The sequence below is a fragment of the Hydractinia symbiolongicarpus genome, chromosome 4 (genome assembly GCF_029227915.1).
Source record: "Hydractinia symbiolongicarpus strain clone_291-10 chromosome 4, HSymV2.1, whole genome shotgun sequence".
Classification (NCBI taxonomy): domain Eukaryota; kingdom Metazoa; phylum Cnidaria; class Hydrozoa; order Anthoathecata; family Hydractiniidae; genus Hydractinia; species Hydractinia symbiolongicarpus.
The window spans coordinates 20,718,860-20,736,658 of NC_079878.1; the positions used below are offsets into that span (position 1 = coordinate 20,718,860).

General features: G+C 35.3%; 2 protein-coding genes across 2 annotated transcripts; one reads left to right on the forward strand and one right to left on the reverse strand.

The window, feature by feature from the left end:
- The first annotated feature begins 2,554 nt into the window (after positions 1-2,554).
- Positions 2,555-5,502, forward strand: LOC130640676 (uncharacterized). The gene is made up of 2 exons (XM_057447195.1): positions 2,555-3,025; positions 4,987-5,502. The coding sequence occupies exons 1-2, from the start codon at positions 2,715-2,717 to the stop codon at positions 5,267-5,269; spliced, it is 594 nt and encodes a 197-aa protein (XP_057303178.1). The 5' UTR covers positions 2,555-2,714; the 3' UTR covers positions 5,270-5,502.
- Positions 5,503-8,864: 3,362 nt separating this feature from the next.
- Positions 8,865-11,135, reverse strand: LOC130642312 (uncharacterized). The gene is made up of 3 exons (XM_057449401.1): positions 10,697-11,135; positions 10,412-10,626; positions 8,865-10,334 (listed from the first exon to the last, which is right to left on the reverse strand). Exons 1-3 carry the CDS (start codon positions 11,133-11,135, stop codon positions 8,865-8,867), a joined length of 2,124 nt encoding a protein of 707 aa, XP_057305384.1.
- Between the last annotated feature and the right edge of the window lie 6,664 nt (positions 11,136-17,799).

The window sequence follows — 17,799 nt, forward strand, 5'->3', positions numbered from 1 at the left end:
CCGTAAACGCCACTAAACACCATCTGAAAAATTACTTTATTAGCACTACATCTGTTCATTGGCATAATGTTCAGTTAAACACATGTAACGCAACGTTTGAGGGTACGATGTATTGCCTAAATTATTTTTGAAAATGTCAAAGAACCTCAAAAAAATGTGAAACTATAAACTTCTCTACTGCGCATGTCTGCGTAACTGCTCGCGTTACTGTCCAAACTGACTCAAACGTCATGCCTTATAACATTCACTGAAAATACAAGGATTTTGAAAATGTCTGATTATCGATTTATTCGAAATTTTATTATTATAATTATTTTTCAGTTATAGTATTTGAATAATATGATCTCTGTACCAATTCGGTTAATTATTGCATGTTTTACTTACAGTTTTGCTCTCAAACGAAGAGGGACCTTTTAGATGAAAAATCGGAATTTCATTAAATTATCTTAACTCTAGGTGTATAGAGTTTCACCACCTCTTGATTTGAGAAGTCCTTAAGCGGGCCGGTCTCGACAGGTTAAAAGGCAAAGTTGTTCGCAATTTGTGAAATGTTGTGCAATTTCTCGGAAAGCAAATTGTTGCAAAAATTATTATAAATAGACATTTTACTCTAGGAAGGCGATTGTTTTAATTTAGAAACGCGTTCGATACATTTAATGGACAGTAATATCTTATATAACATTATTCACCAACAGAGGAAAGAAAACTGGTTAGGAAGTTTGAGATCACTTGCTCATTTTTTATTCCACATTAAACGTTCATAGTTTACGAAAGCATGTCGGAGCAATTATTTCGTTAAGTTTAATGTCCTCAATGTCCGCACAAGTATGGGTTGTAAATTCACATGTTTTCTGCACACTTATGCCTTCAAATGGTATACCTAGCCTTTTTAACTGAAAACTCGCAACATTTAACAAAGTATTGTCCGCGACAATTTTCTTTTCTGATGAAACATATGATAAGATACGAAAGCCATTAGAATTTGCTGGAATGAATTTTATCAATCACACAACATTCTAATCCATATAGAGAACACTTGTTGTTCCCACTATGAACAAACAATACGAAGAATGCAACAAAGAAGCACGTCATGAATCTTCATCAGATTAAGACAGTCTGATAAAGACCTCCAATACGGAGGTCGAAATATTACCATAAAAATATATAGGCTAAACGACCATGTATATGTTTCTTTAAACAATACAGTTTGTGATTATAAAACCCCAGGGTTTTAAATTGGTGCACAGACGGACAGCGAGTTTTACAATAATAGACTAGTCGTTAGCCTGTGGTAATATCCACGGGGTCCCCCGTCCTTTAAGTTAATTCCTTGCAACAAAGTGGACAAAAATATATCGCATTTGATATTGGTGCGTATTTTAAAAAACTTCGTGTTTCCGTTACGGGATGCGGCTTTCGCGGACATGCAGACAGAATATGGCTATTATTAAAGAGACTAGTCGATAAGGCCCGTGGAGAAATCCATTATGGCAGGAGAAAAAAAATGGAAAAGAAAGCAACCACTTGAATTTTGATGACGTCTTCAAGTACCAAAAAAATTATTTTGAAAGTGGTTTTCCCGTTACTTCTATTGTGTAGAGTAAGAAATGCTTATCAAAATAATGTTTAGATTCATGTGCTTTTGACGAAGGCCTCAGGTGATATCAGATTTTAAAATAATGCAAACCTTAGCAAAGTTCCTGCTAAAGTACGTAACAGTTTTTTTAGAAATTTGTATACTCCTTGCTTTTGTCGTATAAGTTTTAAAACGATGATCAAGAAAATTTATAAAATGTAATCGACAGACAGAATTTCAACGTTTTGTAAAAAGAAGTAGAATCTAGGTGCTAACTTGCCTAACGTGAATAGGGGTAGGATAGGAGTGATGCTATGATAGGGGTGCTTAGCTCTTCATCCCAATTTTATTTGTAATAACTTCTGAAGTATGGTTTGTTGCACATGGGCTTACATGTAGTCAGGAAAAAATTGGACAAATATGTCTTTAATATGCTTACTAACAAGTCTAAATTCATATTTTGCCTTTTTTTACTGTTTTAACCTTTTTTTCACATGTTTGATAACCTTGATTTTCTTTATGACCTCTATTGTGCTAACAAGCACAGCAAGGATAGTCAATATTTGAAAATGTGATTGCATCGCGTATAGTTTACAATTAGAGCAAGTACCATTAAACCTCATATGTGCCTGTCGTTAACAGGAGACACTAATGCATGAAAGAACGTTAGGAAGATATGCACGAAAGGTTTGTGAGAACGTAAGCATGAAAGCACATGCGTACGTAAGACGTAATTTGTAAGACTACGATCCACAGAGGGTGCTTTCTATATTCTTAACACTTCCCACCATATTTGTGACACGCAATTAATGACCTGATTTATCTTTTCTCAGGCTAATAAAATTAAAACTTCGTAAGAACTTAAATGAAAACATTAAAGCGTTTAATATGTGAATGAGAAAAGAAATTTTTTTTAGACAGCATTGCCTAGGTCTTGCCAATAAGATGCGCTTGTACATGATTTAACACCAAATCATTCTGCTTATAAATAAAGAGATATGATTTTCATTTCTTTACAGGAGAGACAGGAAAGGCAATAGCTGGTCGATATCAAAACGTCTTGCATCATAATCGAGACACTGTGTATCAGAGGCATCTAAGCTTTTTTCATGCACCATCCTTAGCAGTGGCACAAACCATGGTTCACTATTATCCACCAGGGCATGATAGGCAAAGCAAATTTCTCTATTCTTTCATTAAAGCAAACGGAATAAGCGAACCAAGCACAGTTTCTACTGGCAACTATGTCATCAAATCCAAGTATTGGCCTGCTTATTATTTGCGGAGAAGTTTAACTTATGATCGTCCTTCACCAGAAGTTTTATATTCCGTGAGTTATAATTCAGACACTCCTACAACAAAAGACAAGATTCTTCTAACAAAAAAACACAACGGTTATTACAGCTTTAAATTCGTTGATCCGCGATTCAGCATATATGCAAATTATAGGTAAGTTACTCTTATAGTTACTAAAATGGTAAATACAAAACTAACTACAGAGGATCCCCTTGCATTGTTAAATGCTCAGTACAGATTTAATGTCTGTTGTATATTTAGTCTAGCACTTTTCATACATATCTTAAATAGACTTTAAAATAAACTCAGTTTAAATAAAAACCAATGTTAATAAGGAGAATTCTAAAAAGAGCTGTTACCTCGGATCGTGTTAGTTTTCAAAAAAAATTATTCAACACTGCAGAAAGCAAATAATATCTTGAATAATAACATCTCTAGATTGTCGGAAAACGCATTGAATTTCAACAAAATTAACAGATTATAACCTTAAAGGGTTCTTTTTTTTCTTAAAAGAATATTATTTTTATTAGGGATCAATTTAGTCTTTTCAATGTTTAAGTGTCAGTGTTTATCTCAAAAAACTACATCACCACCTTGACACGTAAATTGGTTTTTCATATTTATAGGCATGTATTGTACAACAATACCTCGGCAGCTCCCATTATATGTGGAGTATTTTTTTTTGACTTGATTACTTCATGTTGGGCTGGCCGTTTTTAATTTTACTTACCGTTTGTGGTCACCTAATTGGATTAGTGAACTATAGAGAAAATGAATCTGACCGTATAGTAACAAATTTAATTTGATGATGAGTCCAAAGCACTTAGCTATTCAAATTTTGAATTTTTTTTAACGTTCAAGACGCAAGGAAGTCTCAACCTTATTTACGTGACCAGACTTTGCTTTGTAGCTTAGGTGCTAGTTTTAGTCAGCTGAGTGGAAGTCTCACGATACGTACATATTTAGCACACTACCTGGCCAACTTACTATCCATTATATTGCCGTTTTATGTTTTTAATCATTAGCTATAGTTTTATATTTGAGCTTAATAAGGGTGGATGGTTTGCTAAAACATAAGAAAACCAATCATGTTGATGTTTTCAATGTTTTTTTGTCAATGTCAATGTTTTATCAGTTTTTTTGTCAAAAATATATCAGTATTTTATATATTAAGTGATTTTGAAAAAAGGACAGAAACAAGAAACCTTAGATTCAAAGCATTGGTAAACCAAATACTCATGGACAATTCTAAGTTTATTTTGTTTAAAAAATAAGTACATTTTTTCCACACTAGAACTGTTCTTGGGTTAGAAATTATGTAGAGCATATCCTGGGTTGAATTTTCCCATAAAATACAATTTTTTTTTAAAACGGGTTGACCAATATCAAAGCCTCTGAAGGGTATGGGACCTAAAAATTTTTGCATGCAAGTTTCTAATAGATAAATACTGAAACTCAGAAGTATTGTAGTCATGCAACATAGCATCAAGGAGTTGTTAAAAAAAACCGTCCCTCCCCTTCAAAATCAAATTCATCTGTTACACAATTGTCCTTATTACCTCCTGCCAATTCTTTCTCAGTCTACCTCTTGGCTTAGCTGGCTGGCTAGCTAGTAGCAGAGTGAAAAGGAAGGCGAAATCCCCATTAATTTTAGCTAGCAGAGAGCAGCTCCTTTTAGCCTAGCTAGTGGGCCATGTGTGTCACTTAAAACTAGCTATGTAAAGAATAGTCAAATACTAGCAGGAAATTCTGTTAAAAGAGAGAACCAAGCTTTATTCTTGGTTAATATATATAGCCCTTAATATCTGATTTATTCATAATATAATGAAACGCAAGTATATTTTGATCCTTAGTCTCTCCAACGCTATTTTTGTTTGCATTTAAATACTAAATACAAAATCTTTCGCGGAAAAACATAGATCTCTAAGAATAGACCAATCAGAATCAATCACGTGACCAGAGGGTTCCAGAGCTACTTTCAAAGTTTGAAGCTCAAAGAGCTCTGGGGACGAGAATGAGCAAGTGTGACTCATATTGTATATTTATACTGTTTAAAATATTTGGAATAGATTAATTAGTTAAAAATTCTCAGTGCCATATCTTTTATATTTTAGGTATGCGACTTACAACAGCAGGGACAAACTTTTCGTATATGTCAAGGTTGCTGAAAATCCTCCTTCAACTCATGGAGATTTTGTCATCATCAAATACGCGGACCCAAAAGGTACAGTCGTCACAATAGCAGAGAAGCGTTCAGCGACGAAATTGTGGAATGGTGAATCAAACAAGTGGGCTGTATATCCAACAGAAATAGATGAAAAGAATAAGAATAAGGCGCCGTTTATACTGCTGAATTGTAATACATCTGAAGGGTCAGAATGTCCAGATTGGAATTAAAAATGCAGATGTACAAAACCTAAAAAAATGTCAGAATGAATACAGTCGGTTTGTAAACCATAATTAGCCAGTGATAATGTTAAAGCTCATATTAAAAGTGTCTTTAAATGCGATTGTTTTTAGTCTAACTCCCGTAAACGCCACTAAACACCATCTGAAAAATTACTTTATTAGCACTACATCTGTTCATTGGCATAATGTTCAGTTAAACACATGTAACGCAACGTTTGAGGGTACGATGTATTGCCTAAATTATTTTTGAAAATGTCAAAGAACCTCAAAAAAATGTGAAACTATAAACTTCTCTACTGCATGTCTGCGTAACTGCTCGCGTTACTGTCCAAACTGACTCAAACGTCATGCCTTATAACATTCACTGAAAATACAAGGATTTTGAAAATGTCTGATTATCGATTTATTCGAAATTTTATTATTATAATTATTTTTTAGTTATAGTATTTGAATAATATGATCTCTGTACCAATTCTGTTAATTATTGCATGTTTTACTCACAGTTTTGCTCTCAAACGAAGAGGGACCTTTTAGATGAAAAATCGGAATTTCATTAAATTATCTTAACTCTAGGTGTATAGAGTTTCACCACCTTTTGATTTGAGAAGTCCTTAAGCGGGCCGGTCTCGACAGGTTAAAAGGCAAAGTTGTTCGCAATTTGTGAAATGTTGTGCAATTTCTCGAAAAGCAAATTGTTGCAAAAATTATTATAAATAGACATTTTACTCTAGGAAGGCGATTGTTTTAATTTAGAAACGCGTTCGATACATTTAATGGACAGTAATATCTTATATAACATTATTCACCAACAGAGAAAAGAAAACTGGTTAGGAAATTTGAGATCACTTGCTCATTTTTTATTCCACATTAAACGTTCATAGTTTACGAAAGCATGTCGGAGCAATTATTTCGTTAAGTTTAATGTCCTCAATGTCCGCACAAGTATGGGTTGTAAATTCACATGTTTTCTGCACACTTATGCCTTCAAATGGTATACCTAGCCTTTTTAACTGAAAACTCGCAACATTTAACAAAGTATTGTCCGCGACAATTTTCTTTTCTGATGAAACATATGATAAGATACGAAAGCCATTAGAATTTGCTGGAATGAATTTTATCAATCACACAACATTCTAATCCATATAGAGAACACTTGTTGTTCCCACTATGAACAAACAATACGAAGAATGCAACAAAGAAGCACGTCATGAATCTTCATCAGATTAAGATAGTCTGATAAAGACCTCCAATACGGAGGTCGAAATATTACCATAAAAATATATAGGCTAAACGACCATGTATATGTTTCTTTAAACAATACAGTTTGTGATTATAAAACCCCAGGGTTTTAAATTGGTGCACAGACGGACAGCGAGTTTTACAATAATAGACTAGTCGTTAGCCTGTGGTAACATCCACGGGGTCCCCCGTCCTTTAAGTTAATTCCTTGCAACAAAGTGGACAAAAATATATCGCATTTGATATTGGTGCGTATTTTAAAAAACTTCGTGTTTCCGTTACGGGATGCGGCTTTCGCAGACATGCAGACAGAATATGGCTATTATTAAAGAGACTAGTCGATAAGGCCCGTGGAGAAATCCATTATGGCAGGAGAAAAAAAATGGAAAAGAAAGCAACCACTTGAATTTTGATGACGTCTTCAAGTACCAAAAAAATTATTTTGAAAGTGGTTTTCTTGTTACTTCTATTGTGTAGAGTAAGAAATGCTTATCAAAATAATGTTTAGATTCATGTGCTTTTGACGAAGGCCTCAGGTGATATCAGATTTTAAAATAATGCAAACCTTAGCAAAGTTCCTGCTAAAGTACGTAACAGTTTTTTTAGAAATTTGTATACTCCTTGCTTTTGTCGTATAAGTTTTAAAACGATGATCAAGAAAATTTATAAAATGTAATCGACAGACAGACAGACAGACAGACAGACAGACAGACAGACAGACAGACAGACAGACAGACAGACAGACAGACAGACAGACAGACAGACAGACAGACAGACAGACAGACAGACAGACAGACAGACAGACAGACAGACAGACAGACAGACAGACAGACAGACAGACAGACAGACAGACAGACAGACAGACAGACAGACAGACAGACAGACAGACAGACAGACAGACAGACAGACAGACAGACAGACAGAAAGACAGACAGACAGACAGACAGACAGACAGACAGACAGACAGACAGACAGACAGACAGACAGACAGACAGACAGACAGACAGACAGACAGACAGACAGACAGACAGACAGACAGACAGACAGACAGACAGACAGACAGACAGACAGACAGACAGACAGACAGACAGACAGACAGACAGACAGACAGACAGACAGACAGACAGACAGACAGACAGACAGACAGACAGACAGACAGACAGACAGACAGACAGACAGACAGACAGACAGACAGACAGACAGACAGACAGAAAATAAGAAACAAAAGTTTTTTTGTCACCAATTTATTACTATAAGAGATGATTATTAAGCTTGTTGTACTATTACATAACTCCGATTTACTACAGTAGACTAAAGTAAAATAAAGTACATTTTTTTAATTGTTAAGTCTCGGATTAGAAAAATCGTTCACTTTTTGAATCCTTAAAGGTTCAAGCTAATTTGAAATTTATCTTGTATTATGTCTCTAACAATTTCGACCTAGCATGCTAATAACGAAGTGCACCACGTGAATGTAAGCCATAGGACTTTGCACATCACCTAAAAAAAAAGAAATGCATGTCTAACACATTAAATGAAATGCGTCCCTAATATACTTTTAGGATTAAATGGGACACAAAATACTCAAAATAGTAAACACGTAAATGAACTTTCAACATGCAATTGTAAGTACCCACAAAGAGTAGTTCAACAGCCAGGAGCCTGACACGTCCATATACACGTATATGACGGCAGTGCACCCAACGTCAATATTATTGCACACTGATACGCAGCATATAACAATGTTTGTGAAACAGTATTATATAACTACGATACGGTTTCAGATAAGGAGTAAAGATAATTTTTCAAATCCAAAGCAAAACTGCTTTAAAACTAGATTCGCACATACTTATATATTGTTTAAAAAATCACGTAAGAACTTGTCGATAAACAATATTTTGAGTATAACATTTCCCAATTGTTCAATAAATTATGTAAGAACCTGACGGTAAACCACATTTTGAGTATAACATTCCCTAATAAAAAATCCTTGCCTGGAGGAGGGAACAACACTTACTCGGACATGACCAAATGTTCTTGCTCTGCGACAAAAGACGAAAGGCATATCTGTATCCGAAGGTGCAAGTTGCACCCTTGGAATAACTACCCTATCTCCAATGGCATTGCCAGTGAGTACTTCTCCATCGACACAGTTGTCATGAAGACGTCTTATAATTAGGCCAGTGCCATTACATAAACCATTATTTATGTTTATGTCTCTTAATAACATAACAATAGCACCAGTTTTTTTTTGAGGCAATGGGAGAAGGTGTGATACTATTTAAATAATTTACCGGATATTGATTCCGTTCCATCCTTCATCACAACATCATCGTTCTTGCTCCTAAACAGGTATAACACCTTTTCCAAGTTGCAGAAGCCATGCAGCAAATTGTTGTTCTCCCGGCCTTGTTCTCATGTTTCGAAGTAATCGAAATTCTTTAACCAAGTGCCATAATGGAGAAATTTTTAAACACATGTCTACAATTTCAGTTGATTTTCCTTTTCTGACAACAGGCAGTAACTTTGAAAAATTACCACCTAAAAGAACAATTTTTCTATGAATGGTGGTACCCTTTTTCAAAAGTGTTCCTACTATGCCAGTAAACGCAGCAGTTCCAACTTGGAAACCTCTACCTGTAAGTTCAGAAATAAGGTAATTATAAATAAAGGTTTTACCACTACCACCAGCGCCTTCTAAATAAAACGGACGGTTGTTTTGTGCTGCATTGTTAGCAACATTTACAACAGCTTCTATGACAGCATTAGCCAGTGCAGTCTGTTCGTCAGTAAGTTGAGTCCTTAATTGAGAAGCATTAATAATTTGAAACAGCCTGTATTCAGCCTGTTCCTCATTTATTTGGTGAATATAATCTTCATACATTGCATCCTTGTACCTTGTCCACAAAGTAATGGGATCAGAAGGTTCACAGTGAATAATTATCACCGCAAGCAGCTGCCTTAATTGTCGAGGCATCTGAAAGTTAACAGCTTCCTGCAAAGTATTGTTCCATTCAGTATCATCTTGCAGGAGACCACGCAGTAAACAGGCGTCACGAAATGTTTCAGAAATATTGCCAATGACAGTTCGTAAATCTTCAAAAGAAGTTGCACCAGGTGTATGCAATAGCAACATAAGTAAATAAAAAAGCTCACCTGCGCGAGGAATCACACTATATATTCCGGAGTTAACTTTACCATTACCGCGTTGTCTTGGTTTCCAAACTTTGTTCTTAATAAAAACAAAATGAAGAGGAATATCTGGATATATATATTGGCAAGCATCATAATTCACTGATTTTACCACAAACCAATCTGTTAATTTTGTAGCCTGACCTGCAGCTCTGTCCAGAGCCTCTTCAGCCTGTCCTTGCTGAAGATAAACAATTTGGTTATTTGGCAAGTACACTGGCAATCTATGGACAAAATGAGATTGTTGGTGCATGTTAAATTCAAAAAGACGCGATATAGCTTCTAGTGCACTGACATACCGCGAATCTAAAAATGTCTTCACCTCATCATGACCAATACGTTCATTGATCTTAATTTTGGCATAATCGTGAACTTTATAAATATATTTATAGAGGTATTTTACAGATTTAAAAGACATGCAAGCCTCCAAGTTTATACGTGCATTGTATTTCTTGGAAAGCCATGGATTATATGGAACAATCCAGCGATTATCTCCATCAACATTATTGACATTAATATGTACACCATTATCACGACGTCTATATAATGGATATCCGTTGACCTCAGCTACCGTAGATGCTAAAAAGTTCTTTAGACAACTTTTCGTGCAAACACCATATTTCTGAAATTAGGATTCAGTTGTCCACATGATCCATGAATCATACACTCCTATTGATTAGAAATTTCTGCTGAAATAACACTGTCTATGTCATCTGCATCCCTAAGTTTGTCATTGGGATATATATGAGTTAACAAATGACGATGAGGCAAACCCCTCTTTTGAAATTCTGTTACATACACATGTGCTATAGTCTTACCTAGAACTCCCATTTCAGTAACATATTTAAGGAGTTTATTTAGTTTCAATTTAAAAACTCGAAAAACTAAATCAGGCCGATCGTGTGCACGTTGGCCTGCAAACAAATTTTCTGTAATTTCACGCCATTTTGGATTGCACGTAAAAGTCAGGTTTTCCAAACTTACAAATAACGGCTATAGCATCTTGATAGTTTTGAGCCATGGCACGTGCATTTCCTTGAAAACTTGAAAGAAGAACAACAATACGACCAGGTTGAAGGCCTCGCTTTCCAGCTCGTGCACTTAAATGGTCAGCTAAACCTTCATAGCTATCAACACAAAGGTTGGTTTGATTTGGTCGAATGTAATTTAAATTATTACCTTTAACCTTAACATAAGAATCAACACAGTACTGCTGAAACAATTTCTTTCTATGAATCGGGCTGAAATACTCCCGACCAGCTAAACGGTAAGTACAATACTGCAACATTGTAGTAGTGTTGCGAGTACAGGTTGCACGTACAGCAACATGAGTTATCCTATACCTCATGTTGCTGTACGTCCAACCTGATTCATCCCTTGGAAAATAGAGATGATACACCATGGGCTCCAAGTTTGCAGACATTGTGAAAATATTCTGTAAATCACCTCCGCGCGGATAAAAAACAACATTCCTGTTTTCAGGAGGTGTATTCCATCTTGGCCAACAAATACTGCAGTGGTCCACGGCCAGGTGAGGGACAAAGGTTTGCTCCAAAAGAAGCAAATGCAATTGCACTATTATACTTACGTATATTTGCCTGAAAGTTTTTTGCCTGGACAGTATCTGTATTTGTTAATAATTCCCTAAGCTGCTGAGGGTAAGGAGACAAATTATCGAATGCAATTTTACCAGTGTGACAACATTTAAAAAAAATTTCATTTTTAAACTTTAAAGCTTGACAAAACTCACATTTTTGTCCATAACACCTAAAAAATATGAATTAGGCAATACATTTTGACGTAAAATATTATAATACGGCGCATTTCGGCGAGCACGAATGGCAGCATGTCTTTGGACATCAACTTGCCTTCTATTCATAGCTTGCTCGTCATGTTGTTCTTGACGTGCCACAGCATGTTTTTCAGCATCCTGAGTTTGTCTATGAGTAGCCTGCTCATTAGATTCTAATCGCCTAGAAACATTGTGCCTTTGAGCATCCATAAATTGTCTGTTGCGAGTTTGCTGAGCTGATTCTGCATTATGTCTCGCAGCCTGTCTAACAGTATCATTATGCTGCCTAGTATTGACCTGATCAGTCGATTCTAATCGACGTAAAGATGCGACACATTGAGCGTGAGATAAACGTGGCACTACATATCTCTGTATTTCCTGTGGAAATTCAAAATTTGGGGAAATATGTGATCGTTGCCTCAAATTGATCATTGTTACGTTCTTGCAATACAAACCTACTAAATTTATTAAACAGTCTAAAACCACGAACAGTATTACTGCTGTCATTAATTCCAGACGCATATATCCTAATTAAAACTAAATAAAACAAATTAGGTACCACAGTTCCTAAAATGAGAAAAAATAAGATATAAATATATAGGGACTTAAGGTTGACAATTCTGACTTTTTACACTTTAAAATTAATATATACCACTATTTTTATAATTAATAACACTATTTTAAATTCAATAGAATCCTCTTATTTGTAAAACAACAGTTTTGAAATGCTACGCTAACTATATAAAATTACAAAATAAAGAATTTCTTACTCACAATTTTTAAGTTTCAACTGCTATAGGTTTTGATAACTATTTCTTTCTTTTTTGTCTGTCATCTAGCTAAAACATAATAAAAAGATAACACTCTTTTGGCTATAGCTAGCTATATATAACTAAGAACGGGTAGCTAGGGTTCTCTGAATAAAAGTCTAATAACGGCTTAAAGTAAAAATAGTAGTAGAATGCAGTAGCTAAAAACCCAAACTGTCTCAATAAAGGATATAAAAAAGGATACTTCAGTTAGAGCAGTCTAGTGACAGGCAAATAGATAAGGATGCCCGTGAGTATTCATGTTTAGAAGCTATTTACAATCTCTATAATATAATTTTCTTGAACAACTACAAAATTGTTTGTACTCACATCTTTGTGCAGCATTTTAAATAATTAAACACGCATAGTTACGCACTTAAAGATACTTTAATTTATGCAAAATGTGTAAACAAATAGGCTAGCTTCGTTGTTGCGGTCTTATATATAACAACAAAACTAACGAAAGCGTAAGAAATATTTCCCTTTGCACAAAGTTTATTTTACGGACTACTTTGATTTATGCGGATATTTCATAATGAAGTAAAAGTAAAGCTTTAGGTGTATAATTTGAAAGCAAGCTGATGTACTGTAGCTAGCTGCAGCTATTCAAATATGATTTTGTGAACACTTCTTTTTTTAATATGTTCAGTAACCTAGTAGCTGCAATGGTTTTCTGCATTTTTTGAAAATACTTTCAGCAGCTTTATATTTAAAAACAAAAATGTCTTAGCCAGCCTATTTATTAAAACACCAGTAAAAGAGAAGATTAAGTATTTAAAACTTTTCATGTAAATTCCTCCTTCCCACTTAACATAAACTGTGTTAGTTATGTATTTTTTCTAACGATACTACTTTTTATACCCTTTTTTAAGTTCGTCTTTTGTAGCAAGAATTTTAAAAACAATTTTTTGTTTGTTTTTTGTTACGCCAAGGGAACTTTCTCTTCGAATGCCGTCCCGTTCAAAAGTACGAATTGGAGCGAATCATGTTGCTTATTTTCTATCGCGTGGTTTGTAACGGTTGCGCGACAATTGTAAGCAAAACAAAAAAGCTCAAAAAACTCGCGCATCGGGTGTTGAAAAATATCGGCTTTGTAACAGTCACAGACAGACAGACGGAACTGGCGTATTATTATATAGACTAGTCGATAAAGCCCATGGATAAATCAACTGAGGCAGGATAAAATTTAAAAAGAAGCGTCATATGAGTTTTGATGACGTCAGCAACCCATCTGCAAAAAAAACAGAACCTTGTTTTTACGTTTCCTTTATTGTGTAGAGCTTAACGCGTTGACCAAGAAAATGTATGTAATCACGTGCTTTTGATGAATGGTTAATGAGATATAAGGGTTTAAAAATATTGCTGACGTCAGCAAAAACCCACCAACCCAACAAAAACACACAAAAAGTTTTTTTATAAATTTGTACATATGTTGCATTCATCGTATGATCAAGAAAATGTATATGAACATGTGCTTTTGAGTTAATGAAATATAAGGGTTTAAGAATTTTGCTGACACGCCAGCAATGGCCCGTCAAAAAACCCAATTTTTTATAGAAATTTGTGTACCTTAAATAGATCTTGAAACGCTGATGAAGCCAATGTATAGGATCATGTACGTTTGACAAACGGTTGAAGAAATATTAAGGATTGAAGGTTTTTTATGACGTCATCAACCTGTGCATTCCGAAACTGATTCAAGGACCCAGTTTGGAAAAATTACCCAAATTAGACTCAGGTCCCTAGTTACCTACGCGGTGACGTTAAAGTAATGTTATTGACGTCGCGCCGTAACGTCACAAAATTTACCATATTAGACATGCATTTTTCGGCGACATCAAAGAAAAATGAACACATCCACTTTTGCCTGTTACAGACACACAAACCCACAGACACACTCTCCGTATTATTATAATAGATAGCCGGGAGACCCGGCGTCGAAACGCCGGGGTATGCCACAAGTAACTGTTGTTGAACGCCCTGAGGGGCACTTAGTAAGAACTGCAAACTGTGCCACCCGGCCAGGTGAAGCGCTTTAGTACAGGTATACAGTATGTCGTAAATCAAGTGAAGCGCATACGCCATTATAGTGTTGTGACTGTAACACATTTTTCAAAAAATAAATTTCCCGTAACCACAGCTGAAATAAAAATTGACTTTACAAACCGTTGTTACCGTCATAGTAAAAACAATTGGTCAATATTTTTTTATTTTGCGGAATAAGTTTGTGTGAAAGTTAAGAAATTAATTGTGACACAAGGCTGAGCGCTTAGTACAGTTAAACCGTGTTGCACAGGCATATAGGGATTCTACACTTTAAAAAAAACTTTTTCGTAGACTGTTTAAATACAAATACAACACAAGAAACAGTCTATTGCTTACACCGGGCAAAGCGGTTAGTCCAGTTAAACAGTGTTGCACATCCGTACAGGCGTGATTCCCCTAGAAAGTTAATTGTCACGGCAGGTTGATCCCTTAGTACAGGTAAACCGTGTTACACATGCGCATAGGCATAACTGTCTTTTGCAAAAAACATTCTGTTGTTAACACTGTGTTAACCGCTTACAATTAAACAGAGTTAAACAGGCGTATAGGCGTAATAACCTTATCCAAAAAAACTTCATTGCAACTTCGGTTTAAATGAAACGCTTAACCTTCTTCTGCCCTCGGGTTTAAAGAAGCTACAAATTTTGATTTCGCCTATTTGTAGTACCTTTAGCCAACCTAGAGGGTATTAATCAAACCACCCATGCATTTCACGATGCGTCATTTATTAAAACATTTGTCTTTAGCTTCACATTAACTAGTAATGAACGCGAAGACGTTAAGTTGCTCAAAAAATTTACAGAATGGGACTATGAAGTGGATTGGTCCTAGACAACACATGCCATATGTAGAAAGAGCATCCAAAAACAAAGCATTTCTAACAACTGTCAGTTATGGCTGCTACACGGAAAGGGGTCTAATATATCCAATAATTCTGATGGAATACCATTAAAAGTGCATTTCCCTAGAAATGAAAGAAGTTATTTGGTATTGGGTTAATAAAAATGATGCTGACTAAAAGAGAAGCACAGGTAACTCTCGGTAACTCGAACCTTCAAGGGGCCATAGAAAACAATTCGACTTAACGAATGCTCGACTTAAGCGAAGCTCCCTTTAATTCGAACTTAGACAAAAATGAGATAATAGTTCGTGTTTTTCCTGTTAAGGAGAATGAAAAAATGATTGGCCATTTGCCGTTAGGGAAAAACGGAAACTTTACTAAAACGATTTTTTATTTTCTACGTGCCGATCCCTATGGAAAATGCGTTATCACTATTACTGCATAAGCAGTAAATCTTGGAGATGGCGATGACATGCAAGTGCCTTGCATTATCCAACTGTCTGGACAAAAGTGTATGGTGGACATTTTAAAAAAGACAGAACTTTTAATATAAAAAAGGACTGTAGTAAGAAAGTAACTTTAGTTACGTGCAAGAATGTATTTATTTTCTAACCTTTTTTTCCACTACAGCCATCCATCTGACGCTTTAAAATTCGTAAGATAAAACTTTCAGCAAACTGAAGAGCCTTCTCTTTTATCAAGAAAGAGTCACTAAAAAGGTCGAGTTATCCAAAGAAATTAACGTAAGGCGGACTAACAAATTGTTCAAGAATACGAATGTTCGAGTTATAGAGAATTTGAGTTAACGAGTAGTTTTTATAAGGAAGTATTAAGAAATGTCCAAAGGGCCGTAGAAAATAACTGGTATGCAAGTCTACTGTATAAATTTCTGTACATTTACATTCATTTAGATATTTCAGACACAGAAGTTTTAAATTATTGCAATATAAATTTATTTGAGTATTGTAGTCTATCACTCTTCCTGCTAATAATAGTTATTTCCTTCTTATTTTCTTATTCAATTTGTCCAACCGAATCCTTCCACTCTCAAGCAGTTCTTTTTATTGAGGCAGTAACGAATTCTTTTTGCATAAGAGCTGATCTATTAATTTCAAAATGCGGTTTTTTCGGGGTCGAGAAAAATGGAATTTTATAGCCATGTTTTAGGATATCTATAATTGTTCTGTTTGCTTTTATGGATTCCCAAAAGAGAATTTAGTTTTTTAAATTGGCTTTTACACTTTCAAATTTAATATTGGATTTTGATTTACATGTTTCAGACGAAATTAAAGGAAATATTAACTTATCTTTAAATGTGCTTTCATCTTTCAGCTTCGGGGCAGTATTTTCGCCAGTGTCCGTCTTTTCCACAGCTGAAGCAAGTGACTTAAAGCTAGTCGCACTGTGGTGAACAACTCGTGAAGTCTGATTCACCATTCCGAAACTGGATTTTATCTGGAGCTTTAGAGATCGTCAACGATACATCCGACAGTTTTGATTTCCTAAAGGTAAAAGGCTGCGCTATGAAATGAGGTAAAAGGTTAAAAGGTTAGGTAAAGTTACTGAGAGACACTCTCCCCCCCCCCCCCCGCTCCTTCCCCCTGGTGAACACAAAATATAGAGACGCTGACCCACCGAGGACTATCTTGAGGATGTAAGAGATATACCAAAAACAGTGCAAAAGCTAAAAATGTCTGTGGCACACGGTTACTGTATTTACTGGAGCGGTCTGTGGTCTCCTATGTAATAGATGAGGAGGTTACACGGATCAAGCGCGGTTATTTTGACTCCTGTTGATAATATAGGTGCTAGTTTGAGTAAATTTTATTTTTCCATTTACAAATCTAATCAAAATGATAGAAAGAATCTACTAAATAGAAAAATAGGTTTAGTTACTAATTATGCAAGAGATATCTTCGCTCTCTGTGTCTATCTTACACATATTTTATAGCGCCACGGCTTCAAAATGAGCAAGGATGTTAACAGTTGTTGTTTAAAGATGCATGGAACATCAACACGAAAATTACGCAAAACGAAAATAAAAAATAACACATTATGGTTTTTACATTGTTAAGTCATTTTTGGTCAAGTGTTATAACCTTTGGGCAACACCTTTAAATACCTATAATATAAACCAACCTCGCAAAATCTAAGGAGAGCTGTGTAGTGTTGGATTCGTGTGGAGTTATGAAGGGTTGTTCCAAGTTGAAGCTATCTTAAAATTTAAAGCACAGAATAATTATTGAATCTTTGTGATAAACTACTGATCTAGATTACAATAATCATTGAGACCCATTCCTGTCCCATGCAAAGTCATTATAAAAGGTTACAATTAGGGGAACAAGGCAATAAGCATTCCCTGCCTTGTTTAACACAAAATTAAGATAAGGATGTGCAAAGTTTCACGTGTGCCAGATTCCCCACTTGTTATGACAGAAAAACAATGTGTAAAATGGAAACACTAAGCTTGGGAATGTAACATCTTACACATTTTCTTTAAATATAGTGGGTAGACGACCCAGTAAGGTCATTCACCCGTCTAGAGAATTATAAAAAACATAATTTTTGGCAAAGAACGATTGAATGCACGATAAGGCAG